At 39.0% G+C, this 25,750-nt stretch overlaps 1 protein-coding gene across 3 annotated transcripts in view; it reads right to left on the bottom strand.

Moving 5' to 3' along the window:
• Positions 1-519: 519 nt before the first annotated feature.
• LOC105484682 (nuclear receptor subfamily 5 group A member 2) overlaps positions 520-25,750 on the bottom strand; it is a 148,143-nt gene continuing 122,912 nt past the window's right edge. For all 3 annotated transcript variants that reach the window (XM_011746524.2, XM_011746525.2, XM_011746526.3), the window contains one exon: positions 520-3,968. In XM_011746524.2, coding sequence (XP_011744826.1) covers positions 3,721-3,968 — 248 coding nt within the window. In that variant the 3' untranslated portion in view covers positions 520-3,720. The remainder of the gene's footprint in view (positions 3,969-25,750) is intronic.

The following is a 25,750-nucleotide window of genomic DNA, read 5'->3' as shown; positions in this document are numbered from 1 at the left end:
AAAATACTTTGTTTCACATGTAGAGATGATGTGCAGATTGAATTTAATGCTTCAGGTATCCATGGAAGGACAGTCAACCACTCTGGAAGATATCTAGAGGGAAAAGTATCTATTCCTGTGGGATTCTTTTGCTCTTTCTCAGAAGCTTTAGTTGGCCAGGCGCGGTGGCTCACGCCTGTAATCCCAGCACTTTAGGAGGCTGAGGCGGGTGGATCACGAGGTCAGGAGATCCAGACCGTCCTGGCTAACACAGTGAAACCCCGTCTCTACTAAAGAATACAAAAAATTAGCCAGGCGTAGTGGCGAGCGCCTGTAGTCCCAGCTACTCGGGAGGCTGAGGCAGGAGAATGGTGTGAACCCGGGAGGCGGAGCTTGCAGTGAGCCGAGATTGCGATGCTGCACTCCAGCCTGGGCGACAGAGCAAGACTCCGTCTCAAAAAAAAAAAAAAAAAAAAAAGCAAAACAAAAAAAAAGCTTTAGTACCCAATAGAATGAGGACAACATAAAAACTTTTAAAAATTATCAGGCTGGGCATATCAATATTTATTGAAATACTGAAAAAAAATTCCATTTTGTTGAGAAATTCCTGGCAAGAACTGACATGACAATATGTATTTGATTGATACAGTAAGAAAACATCAACAAGTAACCGACTTCACACTCGAAACATTGCATGGATTCAAGTCCAAGGCAGCTGCAGATCTGTGATACAAATAATCAGACATTACGGATTGTCTGTTTACAAACATAGAGCAACTATAATAAACCAAGTTAAGCCAAAAACTTTTATATTTGAGTCTGCTGTTACCGGTAAATCCTGTAATTGATAAGGCAGTTGCTAAGTAAATGTCAGGTTACAAATTGGCTAACAATCAACACTAGAGAAACTTCACTTGCCAACCTTGGGTGAACAGACGCTGGCTGTGATGCTTTCTTGCTTATCAGCTCCTGTCGTTGGTGTGATCAGCAGTGTGGATGTAACCCGCTGTGTTGCCCATCTTTCTAATCGTTCTCATGATTTAATCTACCAGGTTAACAACATACCAATAAGTGACATTTTTTAGGTTTGATTTTCAGTGGGGAGTACTGTATCTTTAAAATAAGAGAACATAGATTTTAAGAGTCAATGTAGCCAGGCGTGCTGGCGTGCATCCCTAGTCCAGCTACTGGGGAGGCTGAAGTGGGAGGAATGCTTGAGCCCAGGAGTTCGAGGCCAGCCTGGGCAGCATATGAGATCAAGATCTCGCCTCTTAAAATACAAAATAAAATAAAATAAAAATCAACATATTTGGTTTTTTGGCAATGTTAAAGACCCTCCAAATAGTTATAGTCAAATCTTATAATTGTCTCCACCCACATTACATATGCATGATAGGACCGTTTCATTAACTGTTGACAACACCATTCCTCTCCGTGTATCTTCTAGCCAACTTGTTTTTCAGCTGGAGAGGGCAATGATGCTGCTGTTCTCTGTAATGCTTTGGATATGCGCTCTGGTCGGTGATTTTGCATTGTCCTTTGAGCCATGAAGATAACACGGGTGACTGAGATTGTGCATGAGCCAATGCCCAGCTTATCTAATGTGTACCCTTCATGTGGATGAGTATTAGAGGTGATTACTAAAAGTAATAAAATAATCCTCTTTGTACGCACGGAAGTAATAACTAATATCTTTGGTATACAACTTACAATGCTTGGAAAGGAAAACCAGGTAAGACTTCACCTTGTTAAGTTTACTTGAAAACCAGAGGAAGCTACAAGTCACATAATTTACAATAGATATTAAATAAACTACAGTAGGAATGATGAAGATTTACAGACATTTAATGAAGTGAATGATTTTAATTCATTAAGACTCTTCTATGTCCCTGAACTAAGTTCCACTAACTTGAAGACATGCTACAGTAAACACATATATTTGGTTTCTTCAGTCTTGGCTATATCTTATACAAAGTTGAAACCAAGGAACAATAAATTAGCATCATAATTGTCTACAGTTGAAACTATGATATACAATATAAATACACTATTCAAAAGCCAGAAACATTTATGAAAAAATTAAGGGACTAGGAGATACTTTCATTTTTTACAGTTTCTACAAGTGATTGTGCCGCCGATAATCTCAAAAAAATTAAAGTCTAAATGAGATTCCCGTTTTTGATTTTAGTGTCTCACGACATAGAATAATTAAGTACTGTTAAAAATAATTACCAATCAGAAAAATAACATTAAGGAAATAACTGCTTTTGCTATTTTGTTATATCACAGATCCCCCTGCCCCTCAGGACCTAAAGAATGTAAACACTATATCTTATTTGACTTTAAAGTATTAATACTTTATTTTAAACAAATGTTGATCCACATCTGCACAGCTACCTTTTAAAATTGTGAAATAAGGCAAGACTTTCATACCTGTGGCATCGCATGTTAATAATACTGATAATAGTCATTTGAAGAATTTGCAATTCTTTGTCCTCCCATATTTGTTCTACAGCAGACTTTGGTCTATGACTTAGAAAGGTCAGTATCACTCTCTTCCTTTCCCCTTTGGAGAAGATTTGAATTACTTTAATATCTTTCCAGGCCACATGTAAAAATCACCATTTCCATCCAAGTTTTGAGGATGTTCAATTGCAGCAAGAATGAACCTTGAGTCAATACATCACCTCATCCTTTCCTTTCTCTTTGCATAGATTAACATGCATCAATTTTGTTTCCAACGACTTAGAACTGTGACTATTTGACATCCTAGCAAAATATGTTTAATGTTTTATTTTTAAATGAACTACAAACTTGGATGATGAAAAAGACTGACGTATCCTAACAAGACTTCCTGCCAGAAATTTTTTATGAAACCCAACAACGCCAAAGCCACATTTCAGCAACAGTAGCAGAAATAAGGTCTAAGTTACTTTAGCTATGGAGCATTTTCTTTGAAAGTTTGTAGTCATTTCCCTTAATATTAATTAACACTTATATAAGATAGAAGAGAGATACTGCCTGCATTTTCTTAACATCATGAACACGTGACAAAACAAACCTCAGAACATATTTAAAATGGCAAGCTAACATATTAATAGAATTTCCTATTAGCTGTTTGCAGGTCTAAGACACAGACACTCAAAATTAGGCTGTTCATGATTTGGTGGAGCTACTACTGGGTGTGGCTGAACATAGGTCCTTAGTACAGATTCGGTGACCACAGGGCAGAGGTGCTGGGGCCTTCAAAGCAGGAGGGAGGGGCTATTGTAGGTACAGCTGATGCATTCTTGAGAATTGTTTCAGTTCAGCTTTACCATGGAGGAATCCTGTAAGCTCAAATCCCCCGCTGTATCAGCCTAATTAATAAGATTAGTTCCTAAATTTCTTCATAGCGGAGATCAGTTTAAATACACAAGAATTGTTCTGTCCGTTTTTATTCTGACGGTGTTGCTATCCATCTGTGAGTTCAATCCACTCCATTACAATGTCTTTTCTATGGAATCCTCTGGGGATGTGAAGCCTTTGATTCACAGTTTGCAATACAAATACCCTGATACATCATTTATTTGCTATTAAGTATTTGATTATTATGCCTTTTTAAATTCAATATCTTGAAAGCAAGTTTTTAATTAGTGTTGCTTGGAGCAGTTCAGAGTACTTTTTTTCTTCCTGTTCTTCCCCCTCCCCACTCCCCCAGTCTCTTTTTGTTTTGAAAGCAGAGCTCCTAGGGGTTGTAACTTACGCTCTTTTTGCATGCAACATTTCAATGAGAAGGTTATTATAGGGCACATCCCCGTTCAGGTGTTTGTAGTAGAGGTATTCTTCAGCCTGCATGCTGATGGCCCGGATTTCGGGTAGTCGAAGAAGTAGCTGTCCAAATTTCTCTGTCTGCTGCGGGTAGTTACACATTGTGTAGTCCAGCAGGGCGGCATTGACTTGTTCCTGGACACCTTCTACCAGCTGGAAGTTTTCAAGGTTTTTGACATCTGCATTAAAAAAAAAAAAAAAGCAACATTTCAATAGCATTTTAATTCCTGTTTACTAAAGCAGTGTGTTCAATTAATGGATATATTTTCCTTTTGACATAAAGCATACTTTACGTGCTGCTGAATAACCCCACTCGCCGAGCTTCCTGGGAAAAGGATCACAAAAGAGCTTTAGAAGAATGTCTTGTTGAAATTCTGCATATACCTCAAATCAATTAGACACCAATGGATTTTGAGCAAGGTCAACTCTTTTCATATCTTACAAAAGGAAAGGTTTGAGGATTCCTAAAGTAGAGGGATCTTAATATATTGCCAGCAAATGAGTCCCTGGAGAAAGACCTATCTTAACCCAGTATATTACACAATTCATATAATTCTGTATTAATTTTTCTGACCCAAGGTGAAATCTGTGTCCAGGGTATGATGTAGTTAATTCTAATAAAAAGTGACAGGATTCTTGTTTCTGTTTGACATTTTCTAAATGATTCTGAAAGTCTTTGACTTGTCTAGCCTATGCTAATGAACCATCTGGTACACTCCAGTGACTGCCAACGGAATATTCGCTACTGGGAACTCTCTAAAATATATATCTTGATGACTAATGATCTTTATCAAATGAAAGCCTTGTCCTTTAGGCAGAACACAAGCCAGGATGGTCGGTGCCCTTTAACCTGCATGTGGTTTCTAAAGTCTGATACTTTGTGTTTCTTTTTTTCTTCTGGTCACTCATGTAGAGATGAGCGAAGGCATTTCATTCCGCCTAACTCCTGATGACTATGCAGTTGTTTTTAGACATCTGCCCTAAAGGTCCTTATAAATACTGAATAAGAGAGAAAGCCAGAATAAAAAGACAGACTGACATACAAACACACACACAGACAATAGGCAAGGGAAAATGGTATGCTGGAATTTCTCTTCTGGGGTTGATTTATGTTAACAGTATGACTTTTATACGATGTGTACACAGAAGCCTCTGGAAAAAATAGACAGATACATGTGTGTGTTTACATACACCCATGCTCACAAAGTAAACAGATGCAGCCACCCTGCCCTGCTTTATTTTCTAATTGGATAAAAATAAATGAGAAAAAGATTCAGAAGAAAACCACACAGTACCATGACTAAAAGGATAAAGGTATTAAACTCGGTTAAAGTAACTCATACCCACTATACTGTTTTTGGCATTATATGCTGTTGAACTTAACCTACATATGTGTACATGTCCATCTTGTTATTTCTAAATGGCTTTACACTAGGCTGTCATACATTTGCTGTTGAAGTGTGTTCAGGACGATTTCAGTGTTTACATTTGGGCCATAGCTTTGCATTAAACATGCTTTCCCTTTCAATCCCCAAGTCTCTGACCCAAATTAAAAACAGTGAGGAATTAGTACTGCAATAGCTATGTCGAGAGTTGGTACCACATCTCTTTCAAAGCGAGATGGGAGACTCAAACATATTTGATTATTCATTAATGAGTTTTACAGACAGATAAATACTACAGATAAGGAGCTTTGTGTCTTCTGGTGGCTTTTAAATTGGCAACCACATTGGTGTGCTCTGGACATTTTACACATGCGACACTTTACAGTTAGTAAAGCATTTTCCACCTGTCTTATTTAATATATTTTTTAAATGATTTTAAGTTACTTAAAAATATTTATAAATATGACTATGTATCCAGTCATACTTGGTTCAAAATTACATAATATAAACAATCAGAAATACCTTCAATATGTTGTACCTTGGTACATGATAGAAAAATCTACATTTGTGTTGCATTATAGTGATTAAAACATGACTATTAAAACAATTTGAAATGGAGTATTACTTTACACTACAGTGAAAAATACTCTCACCAGCAAGCAAAGCTATTAATAGTCACAGAGATTAATAGAGGATGTAGAAATTTGCATAGAATTAATATAAAATGTAAGAAAATGAAGAATAGCCTTTTTTTCAAAAGTTGCTTGAAACTTTCCTTTTTTGATAAAAGTATTTTTTTGAGAAGTAGGTTTAACATTCTGTGATAAACTATGCTGCTCTGTTAAGGAAAAAAAAAAAAGGAAAGAAAACTACCAACAGACATAAAACAAAGACTAGATTATAAGTTTTGGTTTATCCACTTACTATTAAAAATTTAGAGTCTTCAGCTCAGCATTTGATGGTTAATTTCCTTCTTTTTTTCTTTCTTTTCTTTTCTTTTCTTTTTTTTTTTTTTTGTTGAGACAAAGTCTTGCTCTGTTGCCTAGGCTGTAGTACAGTGGTGCATCTCGGCTCACTGTAACCTCCACCTCCCGGGTTCAAGCAATTCTCCTGCCTCAGCCTCCCGAGTAGCTGGGATTACAGACATGCGCCGCCACGCACAGTTGAGTTTTGTATTTTTAGTAGAGACCAGTTTCACCATGTTGACTAGGGTGGTCTCGAACTTCTGACTTCCAGTGATCCACCCACCTTGGCCTCCCAAAGTGCTGGGATTACAGGCGTGAGCTACTGCGTCCAGCCTCGATGGTTAATTTCTACGAATAGTGGTTCATACTGACACCCTTTTCCCTCAAAAGTTTGGAAATACATGCAATTTTCCTTCTGGCAGGAAAATATATAGGTTTCTCATACTTGGGCTAAATATACTATTTTTTGCTAAAGCTTATCAGAATTGAATCCACATGCCTGAATTAATTATCCAATTAAGCTATTTTGATGAATGTTATCATGAAGTAATAAAATGTATGCTGCTAATTGTCCCAAAGAGTCTTACTTGCTGAACATCATTTTGTTTTTACATCTATACACATGGCAATGATCCTGAAGAAGTTCTGATTGAATTCCTCTCATTTACTGACCATGCTGTTCCAGGATCATTGCTCTGCTGCCTGCCTCGGTGCTGGCTTCTGTCTATTTCATCATCCATTTCCCTATGCAGACTGTAAGCTCCTGGGGATAAGGGATATGCTTTAGTCCAGCCATCCTCAGGGAATCCACCAGTAACTCTTTGCTTCACATTCTTGTTGTATTTGTCCAAGATTGATACAATTGCGAATTTGACCTGTTAAATTATTTCACAAGCCAATTTCCTTTCTTTTTCTAACTAGAAACTGATTTTCAAAAATTTGGCGTATATGTAATGGATCGCTCCCTGAAATAAAATACCATACTTTACATGTAATCGTGTTTTCTATTCGGAAAGTCCTCTGATGAATCCTTTTGTAATCTGAATAATCAAGTTCTAATTTACGTGTTTTGCAAATGAGGATTTTCACTGGTCAGTTTTGTGGTAAGTAAAACCTGCCTATGATCTCATTTGGATTGGAGTCAGTCCCTGGGATGCTGTGGACTGGACCTGACAGACAGGTAGACCCTGGATTTTCCACCATAATCGAGGTAGTTCACAGACAGTTCACAAGGACCTAAAAGCAACGGAAAATATTAAGTGCCAAAATACAAATGATACCACCTCCCAAAGACCTGGAATTTTCACTCGTTTATGTGGTTCACTTGTATTTACTTTTTAGGAAGAGTTTAGAAACTTCAGTGTGTTTCCTCAGTACTCATGGAATTAGTTTTGATGAAAATGCATGCCTTTTCATAAAAATTAAAACATGAATCCCATTAAAATAGAAATTTAAATTCTCAGGACTTGGGGATGGAAAGGGGAAGCATGTTTAATGCAAAGCTATGGCCCAGATGTAAACGCTGAAATCGTCCTGATTTCCATTTTCTCTGTAACGTCCCTCCAATAAAAATCAAGCCCTGTTCCATATTAAGTAATGAATGGTAGCTGCAGCTTGGGAATCTGAACTCATCTATAGCAGGAGTCTCTAACAACAGAAATATACAAGTGAATTGATATTAAATTATATGAAGAAAACAAAATCTAGACAAATGATTACATGTTCTGGAGTTCCCAGAAATATGTGTTTTTGAAATGTGCTGTTTGATTCTCATATTAAATAGCATTGTCCCGCATCTGGATTTTAGCAAAAAACCCCCAAGCTGGAGGAAAAGAGATTGATATGAGATCAAAATTCCCACCAGTTTTTCTGTGGCATTTTAGGCTGGATTGCAAAGGCTCCTGCATTTGGCACTCCGTGTGTTCCTTTGAAATTTATACAAGCTTCATTTTCATACAATTTAAAAACACCAGTTAATAAACCCCATCATTACAAATTCTGAGTTGGAAATAGTATGTAAACAGACAGAGGCATCCCCAACCCTTTCTCTATAGCCTTTAAATTTTGATGACTGGCAAGAGCATTTTGTGCTTCTCCTCTTAGTATCAATCTCTTATCATCTATTCTACTTTATTCACTCAGGGACTAATTACCAACTTTTTATATGAAGCGCATTACGATAAGCTCACAGTGGGGTGCTCAGATTTTTTTCCATCCTTATTGGAAAGTAAACCCTTAGGTCTTCTTGAATATATTACAGGGCTGACTTTTCAGTCATACACAACATTCACGCTCTCTGAAGAGGAAGATACTCATCTCTGCCTCCCTGGTAGCTGCCATAACGGTGCAGCCTATAAACCTTGTCATTCAACACACTTTTTCAGAAATGGGTCCTCTGCTGAGCCAGGGGGCTGGGGGCTGTGAGGCAAACATGGAATGTGTTGGCTTTTGCTGGTAAGGTAATTATATTCGTTAATTTTTCACAAGTGGGAAAAAAATTCCTTAGTCTTTTTTGTCTTTGTAAAGATTTTAATTTTTTAAATTACTAATATTATTGTCTGATTTTTTTTTTTTTTTAAATAAATAGGGACAGAGTCTCATTCTGCCACCCAGACAGGAATGCAGTGGTGACATCATAACTCACTGTAGCCTTGAACTCCTGGGCTCGAGTGATCCTCCGGCCTCAGCTACTCCTGGTCCCAGTAACTGGGAATATCTTGGATTAATTATAGTTGCGAGCTGGCTTATCTAATCTTTTAAAAGACATAAAGGTGGAAAAAGAGGTACCATTTTGCACATAGAAAATACTTATTTTCTTTGATGTCTTTAGAGAGATGACAATCTATAAACTGCCGCACGATTTGCCCTCAGAAGGGCCCTTCCTCTAGAAAAGGAGAAGGAAAATAGATTTTCTGTAAAGAGCTAATGTTCAAAATTATTTTTTAAAGGGCCAAATTTGGATAATCTGTATAACTAATTTTGTAAGAACTTCTGGAAGTTGGAGAACATGTTAGTTCTTTTCATAAGAACAAAGTTCACGTTTAAAAAGAAATCAGGGCTGTTTAGGGATTGGGGAGGGGAGGGCAGGATAATTTTGGTGCTGACACCTAAACTTAGATTCTATCTCCAGTTTTCAGCAAAATCCAAAACTCAAGGTTTTAAATTCATTCCCATGAGTCCCTTAGAATAATATAGGTGTGTACACACACACACACACACACACACACACACACACTAACCCAAGAGTTATTTTTACCAACTAGAACATACAATTTTATGCTTTCATGGGCAAATTAATAAGAAAATGCAGCCCTTGGCAGGAGCTATCTACAAAAATGGAGGATCACTTCAGCCCAGGAGTTCGAGACCAGCCTAGGCACCACAGCAAGACTCCTGTCTCCCCAAAAATTAGAAATAAAAAGTTGGCTGGACATGGTGGTGTTTGCCTGTAGTCTCAGTTACTTGAGAGGCTGAAGTAGGAGCATCACTTGAGCCCAGGAGCTCAAGGTTGCAGTAGGCTATAATTGTGCCACTGCACTCCAGCCTGGGCAACAGAGTGAGACCCTGTCTCTTAAAAAAAAAAAAAAAAAGTGGATATAAAGTGTATATACTATGTATGTACACAGAAATAACAAGCCCTTACAACTGATTGGTGCTTTGTAGTTTACAAAACATTCTTAACATGCTTTATTTATTATTTCATACCTTTGTGTATACACAATGTATACACATTCATTCATTCAGTCTGTCAGTCAGTCTTACAGCTCTGGTCTGGGTGCTGGAGATATGGAAATAAAGGCACAGTCTCTGTATACAGTAGCTCAATTAACGTGATACAGATAAGCAGTGCCCTCACAGGATGGGCAGCTAACATAGGGTTCAAGAGAAAAGAGGGGTCCCTGGGGGAGGTGACACCTGAGGAGTTTTGAAAGATGAGTTAGAATGAGCTGAGCAACACATGAAAGAGAACGCATATCCTAGCAGACAGTGGCCTATATCTCTCTTTCCTAGAGAAGGAAAGAACAGAGGTCTTTGGTACACTGTTAAACAGCTCAGCCTTTGTGGCGAAGGAATAGGGTGGGCCAGATGAAGATGGGCCGTAAGGTTTAAGACTGTGAAGACCATTGCATGTCAGATGGTCTGGATTTTGTTGTGGAATGCAAGGCAGAAACGCCGAATAGTTTTAGGAAACAGGGAAACGATCAGCTTTGTGATTTAAAGAAAGCATTCTGCCAGAAGTGTGTAGAAGGGACTAGTGTGTGCAGGAGGGTGAGGGGAGAGCAGGCTCATGGAGGGAGACCAGCCAGGAGGCTGCTGCAGGAACACAGAAGAGAAATATGGCGGCCAAGGAGGTGGGGAGGGACTTGAAAGGCATCAAGATGGTTGATGTAACAGGCTTTGTTGGCCTTGGGTTAATAAAAAGTAGGAGAGACAGAGAGAACGAGTGAGGGTCCTGGATGGCTTCCAGGTGTCTGTTAAGGGAGGAAGGTGGTGGCCACCACCAAGGCAAGAGGAGCAGCAAATTTGAGAAGCAATATTTAAGGAGTCTTGGTATGGCCATGTTGAATTTAAGGGGCCCATGGAATATTGGGTGAAGATGTCCAGGAAATGGCCAGACCTCAAGAGAAAGGCTTGAGCTGGGTTATAGATTTGGGACTTATCAATGTACAACTGTTGGGTGATGGGTGAAATCCCAGGAGTTAGTAAGAATGTGTAGAAAACAACTGGCCTAGGAGTGGGATTCAGGAGAAGTTAAATTATAAAGGATTCTATCCTAGAAGGTGTTATAGGTATTAATGAAATTAAGAATCAGAGGGATTCAATGGCTTTCCCAAGATCTCAAAGTTAGTAAGAATGAGGGAGGAAATAACATTTACCAAACACCAATTAATGTGACAAGTGTCTTTAACATATTTAAGCCTCTTAAGAATCTTATGGGGAAGTTATTATTAATACTATTTTCCCGATGAAAAAACAGAGACCTAGAGGGGTTGAGAAACTCATCTAGGATTTTAATGCTAGTAAGAAGATCTTGAATTTATGATCAGGCCTGTCTCACTCTAAAGTCTTTGTATCCTCTACCACAAGACTTCTCTCTGGCAGAACAGGAATCTGGACCCTGCAGAGCTCATTACTTTAAAGTCCTGGAGATTTTTTCCCCTTATTGTGTCAATGCCTGCAAGTTTCTGTCACTTGCTGGAGTTGGAGAATGGGACGTGCTGGTTAGTCAAATAGTTCCATTTCTAAAGGATCTCATGATATGCGAATGAATGGTTTTCAGATAATTTGAATGAAATAATATACATTTGACATTTATATTGGCATGTAACACAACTTAATGTTTGAGATTTTGAAGGAAATTTAACATCTTAAGTGCTACAAATCAATATTATAAATAATAGTCTCACGATGGAGACTGAGCACGGTCTAGTGTCATGGGGCACCTTTGTGGGGACTTCTCTGGACAAGCCCCACCCCAACCCCTTCCAATTGTATTGTACAGGTGCCAAGGCTAAGAAATAAGAATTTCTCCATTTTTGCCTCTTTTTGTATACATGGTTTAGAAAAAAGGTCCCACGTGGTGGTGTACACCTGTAATCCCGGCTACTCGGGAGGCTGAGGCAGGAGAATCACTTGAATCCAGGAGGCAGAGGTTGCAGTGAGCTGAGATTGTGCCATTGCACTCCACCCTGGGTGACAAGAATGAGACTCTGTCTTTAAAAAAAAAAAAAAATTGCTATAAAAAAATAAAGTTTGCCAGGTGCAGTGGCTCACGCCTGTAATCCTAGCACTTTGAGAAGCTGAAGTGGGTGAATCACTTGAGGTCAGGTGTTTAAGACCAGCCTGGCCAACATGTGGAAACTCCATCTCTTCTAAAAATACAAAAATTAGCCAGGCATGGTGGCATGCACCTGTAATCCCAGCTACTCAGGAGGCTGAGGCAGGAGAATCACTTGAACACAGGAGACGGAGGTTGCAGTGAGCTGAGATCGTGCCACTGTATATGTGCCATACAGATTATACTCAAGCCTGGGCAACAGAGCGAGACTGTCTCAAAAAAAAAAAAAAAAAGTCTATTAAAATCGATGGAAAAGTGGTTAAGATGGTACATTTTACATTTTGCATATTTTACTATAATTAATTTTTTAAATGTAATGTATATTTCAGTTTTTAAACATAGTATAGTGAATACCTATGAATCCACTACTCATCAGGAAAACCAGAACATGGTCAGCACTCTTCAGGCTATCTGTGTGTTCCTCCCAAGAACGAATTCCTGATGCCCCAGAGGTGATCATAATCCAGAATTCTGTATTTCCTCTAGGCTGTTCTTGCACTGCTATAAATACCTAAGACTGGGTAATTTATAAAGAAAAGAGGTTTAATTGGTTCTGAACCTGCAGGTTTTACAGGAAGCATGGTGTTGGCATCTGCTCAGCTTCTGGGGAGGTCTCAAGAAGATTAAAACCATGGCGGAGGGTGATCACAGGGCAGGCATATCACACGGTGAAAGCAGGAGCCAGAGAGAGAGAGAATGTAGGGAGGTGATACACGTTTCTAAATTTACCAGATCTGGCAAGAACTCACCATTACTGAGACAACACCAGGCCCTGAGGAACCTGGTGTTTTGGGTCATGACCCCATGGTCCAAATACATCTTACCAGGCCCCACCTCCAGCATCGGGGATTACAGTTCAACATGAGGTTTGGGCAGGGACAAAGATCCAAACAATATCACCATTTTCTTATATCCCTAAATGATGTATTCTTATTTTTGCTTGTTCATGACTGACCTTACATTATGCATACATTTGTCTAATTTTATTTTATTTTATTTATTTTTATTTTTTATTTTTTTTGAGATAGAATCTCATTCTGTCACCCCAGGCTGGAGTGCAGTAGTGCGATCTTGGCTCACTGCCAGCTCCGCCTCCTGGGTTCACGCCATTCTCCTGCCTCGGCCTCCCGAGTAGCTGGGACTACAGGTGCCCGCCACCATGCCTGGCTAATTTTTTGTATTTTTAGCAGAGACGGGGGTTTCACCATGTTAGCCAGGATGGTCTCGATCTCCTGACCCGGTGATCTGCCCGCCTCAGCCTCCCAAAGTGCTGGGATTACAGGCGTGAGCCACGGGGCCCGGCCCATTTGTCTAATTTTAAAAACTGCCAAGCTGGGTGCAGTGGCTCACGCTTGTAATCCCAGCACTTTGGCAGGCCAAGGTTGGAGGACCTCTTGAACCCAGGAGTTCAAGGCCAGCCTGGCCAACATGGCAAAACCCTGTCTCTACAAAAATTAGTGAGCGTGGTGGTCTGCGTCTACAGTTCAGCTACTTGGGACGCTGAGGTGGGAGAATCACTTGACCCCAGGAAGTTGGGGCTGCAGTGAAGCAAGATAGTGCCACTGCACTCCAGCTGGGGAAACAGAGTAAGATCTTGTCTCCAAAAGAAAAAAAAAAACAACAAAAAAACCCCAAAATTGCCCATCACCCCCACTAGAATGAAAGCCGTGTACGCAGAAACTTGGTCTTATGTGCAGCTGTATTCCTAGTGCCTGGCCAGTGCTCAGCACAGAGGAGATCCTCAGGAAATACGAGAATAAACTTTCTATTTAAATTCTTGCCCTAAACTAAAATAAATCTTTCTTTCTTTCTTTCTTTCTTTCTTTCTTTCTTTCTTTCTTTCTTTCTTTCTTTCTTTCTTTCTTTCTTTCTTTCTTTTTCTTTCTTTCTCTCTCTCTCTCTCTCTTTCTCTCTCTCTCTCTCTCTTTCTTTCTTTCTTTCTTTTCTTTCTTTCTCTCTCTCTCTCTCTCTTTCTTTCTTTCTTTCTTTCTTTCTTTCTTTCTTTCTTTCTTTTCTTTCTTTTTCTTTCTCTCTCTCTCTCTCTCTCTCTCTCTGTCTCTCTCTCTCTCTCTTTCTTTTTTGGGCTTTGACATGCTGCTATTCTTCCATATAAAATTCATGGCCGACTTTATTTTTATTTTGTGTAGAATTGTTTTATAACAGCAAGTGAAACGCACAAACTCCATTATAGATTGTGCTTTCTTGGGAAATGGATTCAAAGAGGACTTTTTGGCAGGGTCATTTGGCTTGTAATGCCAAGCCTGCTTGTTTTTCTCAAATCCTTTGGACTTTTCCATGTGTCGAACATTTTATTTCAGTGTGTTCAATGCTTTCACCAGCTCACTCAGTGACCCATGTGGAAGATTGCAGAATATAACTTCATTTGGTTCTATCCATATGACTGTTTATTAGATCTCTCACCTGATAGCTAGGGGGCATCTCAAACTCACAGTGTCTAAAATGTAGCTCAATCTGTCTGGTTTTCTAAACCTGCTCCTTCTGCTTTTCTTATACCAGTGATTGGACTGAGAATCCACCCCGTTACCCAATATCTACCTGGGATTTCAAGCCCGAGACCCAGATTCATTCATGACTCCTCCCTCTCCTTTTCGTTTCCAGTCCATTCATCACCAAGTTGCTGCCTCTGCTTTCTAATTGCTTCTTGCATCTCTCCTTTATTCTCCATTGCTGCAACCGTAACTCGCCTCTGTTACTTATAACTGATTCCTCCAATGTTGTCCCCTCCTCCAAATGCATTTTCCTCACAACAGCATGAGTGATAACTTTAAATGTGAATCCAATTATGTCCTCCAGTACCCTCTACTTAAAATCATTCAATGGCCCCCCACTACCCTGGGTTAAAGATTAAAGACATTTATTTGGCCTGTTTATCCCATTTTATTTCACCCCAGCCACCAACTTCTTTCAGTTTTTTGAATGTGCCTGGGCCAGTGCCTGGAACTTTCTTCCCCTAACCTTTATTTGGATAATTTTGACTAATCTCCTGGGCCTCAGCACAGACATTATTACGTCCAGGAAGCCTCCCTGAAGTCCTCTCTGCTGTGATTCTACAGCACATTCTACTTGCCCATCATGCAGGGCACTTGGTATTACATGGTTATTTCACTGTCAATTGTGAGGACAGGGATATGTCTGTCTTGTTAATTATAACCTTTCCCAGGCTTAGCATAACCTCTGGACAAAGGAGGAGCTCAGTTCACATTTGTCGAATAAGAGAATCCTTTTTCTCACTTATTTCACACGCCGGTCTTCCCCGTTGTTTGTACGTGGAACATCTTCCACATATTTGCAATCGCATCTTCCTGGGCAAGCTTTTCTGGATTCTCTGGTCACTGGTTTATGCCTTGCCTCTCCTGCTAGATTTCATTCTCTCAGAAGGCAGAGATTCTGACTTACGTTTCTTATTTCCCACACCTCACAGGTATAGCACCACACACATAAAAGACAACCAATGCATTTATTATTGAACTGGCTAATTTGTATTCAGTGCCCATGAATACAAAGCATAAGCAAATTAATTCAATAAAAATATATTGAGCACTTTCTATGTGTCAATACCCCCAGCTATTAGACTCTTAAGCAATTTTAAAGTTCTTCACTGTGTTAAATTCCTAACCAATTTCAAATATAACAAAACTCTCTTCCTATAATGTATCTCTAGAAAAGGTGTAATTTGATTCAAAATTGAAGTAATTGAGTTCAATGAGTAGAAGGAAAACATTTGATATGCTTGATGTTGTGAAGTGGTAGTCTGAGCATTTTCAGGAAACCTGTATTTTGGGGCTGTGTGCTGTGTTAGGGACCACATCACGGTGTGGAGCACCTTCATTTTCCCTCTGTATACACATTTGCAATTTGCTTTCTAGAATTCTTAGGGATAAAAATGAAAACAGAATGCTATACTAAAGGAGTTTATGAAACAGACTGTATATTATATCAACTTCTGCATATCAGATGATAGTGAAAACTACATTAAAATACACGGAAAATCAAAGAAAAATGAGGACTCTGGCTGGAAATTGATGGGATATTCTGAGCCAGGAAACAGAATTTAAAGGGATATAGGATGAGGCAATTTCCTAGTTTGCCCCTAAACCTCAAATAAAGTTGTATTTAAAGTAGATTTAACAATAAAGACAAATACATACAGTGTTTGATAAAATAGGTAGCACGCAGCATTCCAAGCCTGAGACACAATTGCAGCTGCCTTGGCTGGTCTTGGGGTCTTAGTCCTTATCCTGCTATAAAGACCATCTGTTCCCAAAGTGTAGGAAATATCCACATTTATAAAGAGCAGCCCTCCCTCAGAGAAAAACTCTTCGCTACATTTTTTTTTTTTTTTTTTGTACTCACGTCCTGAAACAGTTTTTGAGCCATAACTTTGTATTTGATTTCCATTCAGAAACTTTGGTGGTTTTTGCAAAGTTTTATTCTCTTAGAATAAGATATGAGGTTCAGTTTGTTCAGGTGGCAAGTCAAGACTATGAATAAACCAACGTTATCATATGAAAGAGAATTAAACAAGCAGATCCAAGTGGGGATATATTAAGCCAAATTTAAGCTCCAGTTGTTGAATTTAGCCCATACTAGATGCCTGGTTTGCCTCGGGATAAATTCAGCTTTCCAGCTAATCGAATGAGGAAAACTGCCTCAGGTATGATAAAATTTACAAGAGAGCGCTGTGGAACAGTTCTTGTTAAAAATATTAGCTTAAAGGCATTCTTATCGTCTTTGGGATGAAGACTGTATTTGCATTTAATTATTTGATTTCAAACTTTTATGAACTTGGATCAAATATTAGCTTAGCCAATTAAAATATTATTTTGTGTGAGTGAGGCTAAGAACCTGATTCAGCTCAACTTTCTCAGCTTTGGTAGTGCTTGACATGTTTCTTACTGACTTTTGGAGAGATTATTTCAAAGAGAATTTTTAAAAAGGTAAATTTGAGAATATAAGTGTGCATTTAGTGGGCAAGGTGCTATCTTCAGAATAAACTGTTGACTGGAAACACTTCTCCATGTTAGAGCATTAGTCTAGAAGACAAAAGATGTAGTCTTCTAGATATTTCTACTCACACAATCAATACTCCTTCATAATTCAGCATTTTAAAGAAATCCTCTTCGTGTAAACTATTCATGATACTCCATGGACACAGTGCAGATGGGATTGCCAGGAGCAGCTTCCTGTTTCTAGGTTTTGTTCCCTGCAGAAGGCAGGCTAGAGCCCATTGTTTTCTATCCCCTAGGTCTTAAGAGGGTAGCAAGGGATACCAGCTCACGGAGAAAAGGGACATGGACGATAGTGAGGAGGGTGCCATGGGAAAATAAGTTTACATGAAACTAAAGAGCAGCAGAACACTCTTTTAAAAAAATCTTCTCAGACCAGGCGCGGTGGCTCACACCTGTAATCCCAGCACTTTGGGAGGCTGAGGTGGGAGGATCACCTGAGGTTAGGAGTTTGAGACCAGCTTGGGCACATGGTGAAACCCTGTCTCTACTAAAAATACAAAAATTAGCCGGGTGCTGGTGGCTCACACCTGTAATTCCAGCTACTTGGTAGGCTGGGGCATGAAAATTGCTTAAACCTGGGAGGCGGAGGTTGCAGTGAGCCGAGATCACACCACTGCACTCCAGCCTAGAGGACAGAGCGAGACTCTTTGTCTCAAAAATAATAATAGTAATAACAATAATAGCAAATAATTTAAAAAATCTTTTCAAAATGAAAATGTTGAATGAAAGCATTCAATAATCTCTACAAAATAACCAGTTTATTTGGTATAATGTGTATTACTCAGATCTCAATGCCAGCAGTTGACTGGGCAGGAAACTTTATAAAACGTTTGCTTGAACTTAGTACTCAGGCACCAAGACAAAGTTATGATAGGACTGTCTGGTGCCAGAAAGACACAGGTGAGGTCTCTACTGTCACGTTGTGCTCTCACCAAACCTCAGTATCCCTGGGTGATGTGGCCCTGGGTGACATCTTTGCAATGAGTTGGCTTCATACCTCCTGTGGAGGGGTAGGATTAGATGTGAATGAAAGGAAACATCTGGAGAACCTCTGCTTCCCTGGGCCTCAATTCTCATCTTGAGAAATTGGAAACCAAGACATGACTATAATATATTTGTTGTTTGAAAGAATAAGTATTCATGATTTTAAAAGCATCAAATACATGGCCAGACACAGTGAGTGGCTCACACCTGTAATCCCAGCACTTTGGGAAGCTGAGGCAGGAGGATTGCTTGAGGCCAGGAGCTGGAGACCAGTCTGATATAGTGAGATACCATTTTGACAAAAAATTTAAAAATTAAAAAAAAAAAAATTAGCTGGATGTGGTGTCATGCAGCTTCTCAGGAGTCTGAGGCAGGGGGACTGCTTGAGCCCAGGAGTTTGAGGCTGCAATGAACTGTGATCGGGCCATTCTAGCCTGGGTGACAGATACCCTGTCCCTATTAAAAAAAAAAAAAAAGAATCAAACATATTAAGGTCAGGTCAATACCAGAATGCAAAATAAAATAGGGAATTTTGCCTTCCTAACAGCAAGAAATATACTATATGGCAGCATCATGATGTTCTACAGTGTTGGTTGATGGTTCACTAATTAAGACTCGGCAACTTGAACTCTATGCTACTTCAGAAATTGTATTTGGGTTTATTTTGGATAAGAAGTTTAAAGAATGCCTTTCTGTGGAGGTTGCAGCGAGCTGAGATCACGCCGCTGCACTTCAACCTGGGTGACATAGTGAGATTCGGTCTCAAAAAAGAATGCCTTCCTGTTTCAGCCTTTGAGTACACAACTGATGAAAAATAAATTCTATCTAAAGTCAGCAACAGAATCAGAAATTCAAGGAATGAAGAGTATTATTAATGTAGCACCAATTTTAACATACAATTTTTAAATGTTGAAGACATTTTAGAGGTATTTTATAAAATGTAGGCTTATTGTGGATTGTAATTTCTGAGAATAATACTTTATATTTATGTCATTCTTTGAGTTTTTGTCAAACCGCTTGCATCTACTTTATCTCACTTCCGCCAACAACTTTGGCAGGTCTGGTACTATCCTTTCTGAGACAGACACACAAAATAGATTAATCAGATTGGAAAAAAACTAGGTATTTTAATATTATATCTGACGCGCCCAACTCCTTTTAAATTGTGCCCCACTGTGTTAACCATGTTACTTTAGATAAAGCATTAGACTGAGATTACTAAAATTGCATTTCTTTAAGTACATATAAATTCAGCTTTTTGTTGCCAAGTTGAAATGTTCTGAATTAGTGAAGTTTATTGTACTTGGTACATTCTGTTTCTATTTGTGCTAAAAGTAATACATCACAATCAGCAAAATTCTTGCAATTTTATGCCCATATGAGAACTGTTACTATCTACATTCACTCTAAATATCCAAGATTTTATTAGTTTGTAGAGTTAAATTAAAGCTACTCTTTAAGAGCTGACATACTTGTTACTTATTATTACATCATTTCCCTTAGCCTATTAAAATTCTGCTTAGTAAGATCGGAGGTTGAAATGAACGGGGGAAAATCATGCAATGGATCAACACTGATTCTGAATTATTTGCTTGAAAAATGAAAAGAGAGGGTCTTTGGAGTTGAGAACTATAAGGGAAGGGAAACTAGTTACCTAACAAGATCATTAAAGCCAAATACTTATCCATTTTTGGACAAAACAAATTAATAATTCATTCAATTGCTCAGGGATATGTATTTGTATATGAAAGACAGAAAATCCATATTTCCAATTTGTTTTGTATTTGTGTAACCATGTGGCAGAGAAAATAACAAGAAAGATTATTCTAAGAACTTTTGAAGCTTGAAACATTTTGCAAAATAAGCTATCACATTTTTTTTTCAGTGTAATGATAGATTTTGCTAAGACAGTGATAGTAGTGATATTAAGGTATCTTATATCTGATCATATTGGTTTTGTAAGTGCTATGCTCAGTTCTAAGGCTTGCATAGAAGGAAACTAAGAATGTGTGGTCACCATTCCCTTTCACACCCATAAATCATTAATTCAAGTGTGGAAAATTGTTTGGTATTTTGCAGTTTAACTATAGTCAACTCGTGATTATTAAGGGAAATTACTGATACTTGCATTTCCACATCTCCGAAGAATAAAAAAGAAAGTGATTTTAAATCTGTGAATACTGCACTGGCCATAAGACCTTGAAATTAGTAAATTGCTCTAAGTCTCAGTTTCCTCATGTGTTAAATGTGTTCTAATAGGAATTACCACAAGGTAGAATAGTGCCTGGCTCATAAAGTACCATCTGTTTCATCTTCTTTCAATGACGACTTAGTTGAACAAGAAATATCTCTTCTACCTTCAAAGTCCACCCAATGCTATTCTAAAGGAAAGGTCAGATATGATTTATCCCAAGCCTAATGTATCAGTCAGCTTACACAGAAAGCGGCTCTGTTAAGACGTCAGCAATACAAGTGTTAAGACATCGGCAATACAGGTGTTAAGACGTCGGCAATACAGGTGCTCCGACTTACGATGGGGTTATGTCCCCAATAAGTCCATCATAAGTTGAAAATATTATCACAAATTCATTTAATACACCCAACCTTCTGAACATCATAGCTTAGCGTAGCCTGCCTTAAATGTGCTCAGAACACTTACATTAGCCCACAGATGGACAAAATCATCTAACAAAAGGCTTATTTTATAATAAAGTGTTGAGTATCTCATGTAATTTATTGAATACTGTACTGAAACTAAAAAACAGAATGGGCCAGGCATGGTGGCTCACGCCTGTAATCCCAGCACTTTGGGAGGCCCAGGTGGGTGGATCGTGAGGTCAGGAGTTCAGGACCAGCCTGGCCAAGATGGTGAACCCCCGTCTCTACTAAAAATACAAAAATTAGCCGGGCGTGGTGGCGGGCACCTGTAATCCCAGCTACTTGGGAGGCTGAGGCAGGAGAATTGGTTAAACCCGGGAGGGAGAGATTGCAGTGAGCAGAGATCGCTCCACTGTACTCCAGCCTGGGTGACAGAGTGAGAATCCATCTCAAAAAAATCCAGAATGGTTGTATGGGTACTTGAAGTATGGTTTCTACTGGATGTGGATTGCTTTGTTCCATCGTAAAGTCAAAAAGTCGTTTCGGTAGTCATAATATTCTGAGTTGCTCTGACCTCTCCCCTGAGGGAGGATGCAGGTTTGTGACATTCCTACAACTCTGGGTGCCACTCCTATGCCCCCTACAGAAGCCCTCTGTGGAGTTTACCTTATAGAACTATTACTGTCTTATGGGGATTTTCAAAACTGAAGTGTTAAGGTTGTAAAACAAAACCCCAGACTCTTCACATGAGCCCTATGGTGGCTCAGTAAATATACCCACAGCAAGTTCAGGGGCAGCCCAGGACCACTCTTAGTTCTCTGTTTCAGTTGGTAATAAAGCTTTCATCTTGGGAAGTAGTGGATTTAAATAACTGTTGAAAATTTGATCTTTGGGCCGGGCCCGGTGGCTCACCTCTGTAATCCCAGCACTTGGGGAGACTGAGAGGGTGGATCACTTGAGGTCAGGAGTTTGAGACCAGCCTGGCCAACACGATGAAACCCCGTCTCTACTAAAAATACAAAAATTAGCTGGACGTGGTGGCTGGCACCTGTAATCCCAGCTACTTGGGAGGCTGAGGCAGGAGAATCGCTTGAACCCAAAAGGTGGAGGTTGCAGTGAGCCAAGATCGCACCACTGTACTCCAGCCTGGGTGACAGAGTGAGACTGTCTCCAAAAAAAAATAATAATAATTTTTGTATTCTCTGTGGATTCAGCATTGTCCCCTTAATCCTCCATAACAGAAGGAAATCGGGAATAGCTTTGTAAGTTACAAAATAGTGAAATACATCACAAATAGCAAACTGGTAGTCGATCTGGCAGCGGCCAAAGCCAATGATTATTTTACAACATCTCACTTCTACATGAAGCTTTTTCAAGATTTTAAAGCAAACACTTATTTAAGGCATTAGACACATCTCTAAAAACCGATTCTTGAGATGCCTGTCTTTCTCCAAGTCTACTGTATAATTATTAAGTGACAACTCTATCTTTTGAGCTTCACTTTAAACTTTATGAATGTGCCATTTGGATGTAGAAAGGTTTTTTAAAGAAAAAATGCATAAATCTTAGATTGTGTGAACAGAACAACTGTTTATCTGATGTGATTATTATGGGTTGCATCAAAACATTTAATGGTATCTCAGTATTATTAATCTTAATCCCACTTCTGCATTGGTTGGTGGTGGACATGGGATAAGAGCCTAGTACTTACTCTCACTGTCCAGATGACCTTAAGAAGTCCACTGGATTCTAAAGTTTTGCCCTCATAAGCTGCACTTCCACCCTCCTGAAGCTTTACTGAATCTTCGTCCCGGAGTTGTGAACATAGATATTCCTAAATCTCAGTTCCACCCCTCCCTGGAGGCTGGAATGTGTAGAAACTTTGATGGGCAGGTAAAATAAAAGGATCTTTTTAAGCTTCTGAGAGAGCTTCCAGTCACTAAGGCATGTGCCAGAAGAGGAGACATGTGGGTACATAGCAGTCAACATGAACTGGGCATTAGTGTGTGAACAAGCAGCTTACTGTTGTCCATCATCATCATCGTCTCTTAGAAGACCCTTCCTAAATGTTTTGCTGAAACTCTCATAATGCCTTTCTTTTTAAAAATTTACTTATTTATTTATTTTTAGAGTTGGGGGGTCTAACTATGTTGCCCAGGTCAGATTCAAACTCCTGGCTTCAGGTGTTCCTCCCACCTAAGCCTCTGTAGTAGCTGGGGCCACAGGCATGTGCCACTGCATCTGGCTCTTCACAGCTCCTTTAATGACTTTATCTACTTGCAAAGGGTGGACAGTGGTGGGACCACCAGAGACCACCACCATCTCTCTTGTACTTAAGTATCACCCCATTGCTCTCTGGTGACTCACAAGGGCTGGTGATTATTCTTATCAATTGAACCCAATGCACAGCCACAGGTTCCCTCCCACGCTGCAAGACTTTGCCTGTTTTTGGACTAGAGGCAGTTAAGAGAGGATGTCAAGTGTGAGCCCAGCTATCAGTGAGTAGGAAGTCTAGCACAGGAAATAACACCATCTGTGAGGCTGGCAATAGCACACTGCCACATAAGTACTCTTACTCATGCTTACACACACACAACTTCAGGACTGCTGAAACAAACTTGAAAGGTACATATATTGAGGAGCTGGAGGAAGCAAGAGCAGACAGGGAACCCCTGTGGAAGGAAAGATACTTCTGGAAATAATGTGGTGAAAGTAAAAAATATATTTGTAAAACAAAAATATCCAAAATCATTTTTCTTACCACAATTTGCATAAATAACAGCAATTTAAGAATGCAACTGGATCACAGAATAACATTTATGTCTGTGCAATTCTAGAATCCTTTTTTTGACATATGAACTTATTTTGTTTTTTTCTTTATTAGAAAGAAAATTCAAATCTTACATGATTAGAGAAGGAAATAATTATAATCATAATTGTTTTCATCTGTGTTTGATTTTCTATCTACTTCTCTTTCCTTTTCTTTTCCCTCCATCCCTCTATCTCCCTCTCCATCCCTTTCCTCCTTCCTTCCATTTTTTTTCATTTTTTTCTTACTGTAAGAAACAAAGTAAGTGCTTGCTCATACATTATTGTCTCATTCTTAGTACATTTTCAATTCTTGTTTAAAATGCATTCTTTCACTATACCTGTTTTTAAAAATGTATTAAACACCTACTAGATGTATAGATGTCTAACCAGCAACCTCTCTGGCAGGGAGCCATAAAGTTGATGGCATAATTACTGTCATTCTGGATTTCCCCATTATTTTGACCCTACAGGGCTTGGAACAGCTGGGTTGGAAAGCCCCTACTGTGCATAATATCCTGTTCTGGGTTTTCTGCCAGAGTTCGTACCCTCTGTCGACTGCACATCACAGCAGTGCAGGGATGCTGCGACATTCTCAGAGTGAACATTCTCCTATGTGGCTCAGGGGAAGCACCAGCTTATTTGGTATTAGGGTTCAGTATGTCATGGAAGGATTTTTTTTTCACTATGTGAAAAAAAGCACGTGGAAAGAATATACTTTTAACAGGAGCATGAGTGCTACCCTGAGGAAAGTGTTAGCTGAATTCACAGAGAATCTGTAATCATCCAAATGCTATTCCACTCTACTTAGACTTCCATTTATTGTAAGGACAACTACTCTAAAGTAGGCTTTAGATAAGTACTACTGCATATAAGTAACATGCAAAACACCAGCCAGGAAAGTAGCAAAAAGAATAAATGAAAGCAAGAATGTAATTAAGATTGGCAATGCATGAATTATTTTCACTGTTTTAATTGTCAGGGACACTGGCAAATAGAAAGGCTAACCCTGCAGATGTCATTGCTACCTGATTTGCTGGGGAAAAGAGGATCTTCCTCTTGGGCTGTGGTGCAGGAGAGAACCTGTTGCTAGCTTCTCAGCATCCTCTAATGAAACCAGTAAAGACTAATTAATCTTTTCACAGTCCTTGCAGAGAAAACCTTTTGGAGCATTAAACTCTCAATGTAGTGACCGTAGCTGAATGGCAGTTCATTCTGTTGTTAGAATGTCAAAGGCAAATACAAAATTCTCACATAATTTTTGGGTGCATAGAAACATGAAATGGAAAAAAAAATCCACAAAAGTTGGGAAAACTATGAAAGAAAATGGGATATTTGAAAATTTTATCATTTAAATATTCCTCCCTCCCCCCCTAAAACAAAACAGACCTCCCCACAATCAAAGTACTTGTTCAAATTCATCAGTATTTTAAAATGGTATTTTGGGGAAGCTGACCTGGTACTCAAGGTTTTAGTTTGTTTCCTGTTTGTTACTGTAATATTTCAAAACACATTTTTGTAGTTTCTTAACATTCTTATATGAACATAAAAATTATCAGGCACAAATTTTTGCCCTCTTGCTAAATATATTATCTCTAAAGATAAAAAATAACTGGAGTTTGGACTTGGATCATAATAGTAACATATGAAAACCCTTTATGTAGATCATGACTATCAGAAAGTAATGAACTAATTACTTAAATATATAGATCTGAATACATTCATTCCACATGTTAAGATTGGGAATTCCATGGGATTTATTATTGTACATGGTTCAGATTCAGGACTTGTTAGGATTTGCTTTGGAAATCTCCACTTTATGTTGCCCAAATTGATGCTGAAATGCTAGAGAACTTCTGAGGCCTTGAGAGTTCCCCCCAGACTATCAGGGCACACGTTCTCTTTTTCAGCATTCTCAATTTACATGCACTAATTGGTAGCTAATGTGCTCCCAAAGGCAAATAAAGGTATTTGTTGCTTTAAAATCCTAAGTCTTTTTCTTTTTCCAACGTGTGTTTGGAAAGAGAATAAAACTTTACATATGTATGTCTGGGACTCCTGGATCTGATTAAGACCCTGGCGATATTACCCTTATATTCACACAGTTCCTAGGGTCCTCATTGCTTGGATGGGTGTTGAGCACATGACTATTGTAGCACATACTTTAGCCAGTGGTGACTTTCTGCTTACGGAGTCAATCTAGTAAATACTAATTTAGTACTTGCTCCCACTATCCTGATGACCTTAAGAAGACAAATGCAAAAGAAAACTGGAAAAAAAACCCACATGGGAATCGCATTAAATACCTTTATAATCATTTTGGAAATGCTGTTCTCATTTTGAAACACGATA

This window comes from Macaca nemestrina, chromosome 1 (genome assembly GCF_043159975.1).
Source record: "Macaca nemestrina isolate mMacNem1 chromosome 1, mMacNem.hap1, whole genome shotgun sequence".
In the NCBI taxonomy this organism is placed as follows: domain Eukaryota; kingdom Metazoa; phylum Chordata; class Mammalia; order Primates; family Cercopithecidae; genus Macaca; species Macaca nemestrina.
The sequence above is the reverse complement of the archived record's forward strand: the minus strand, read 5'-3'. Positions and strand labels throughout refer to the sequence as shown.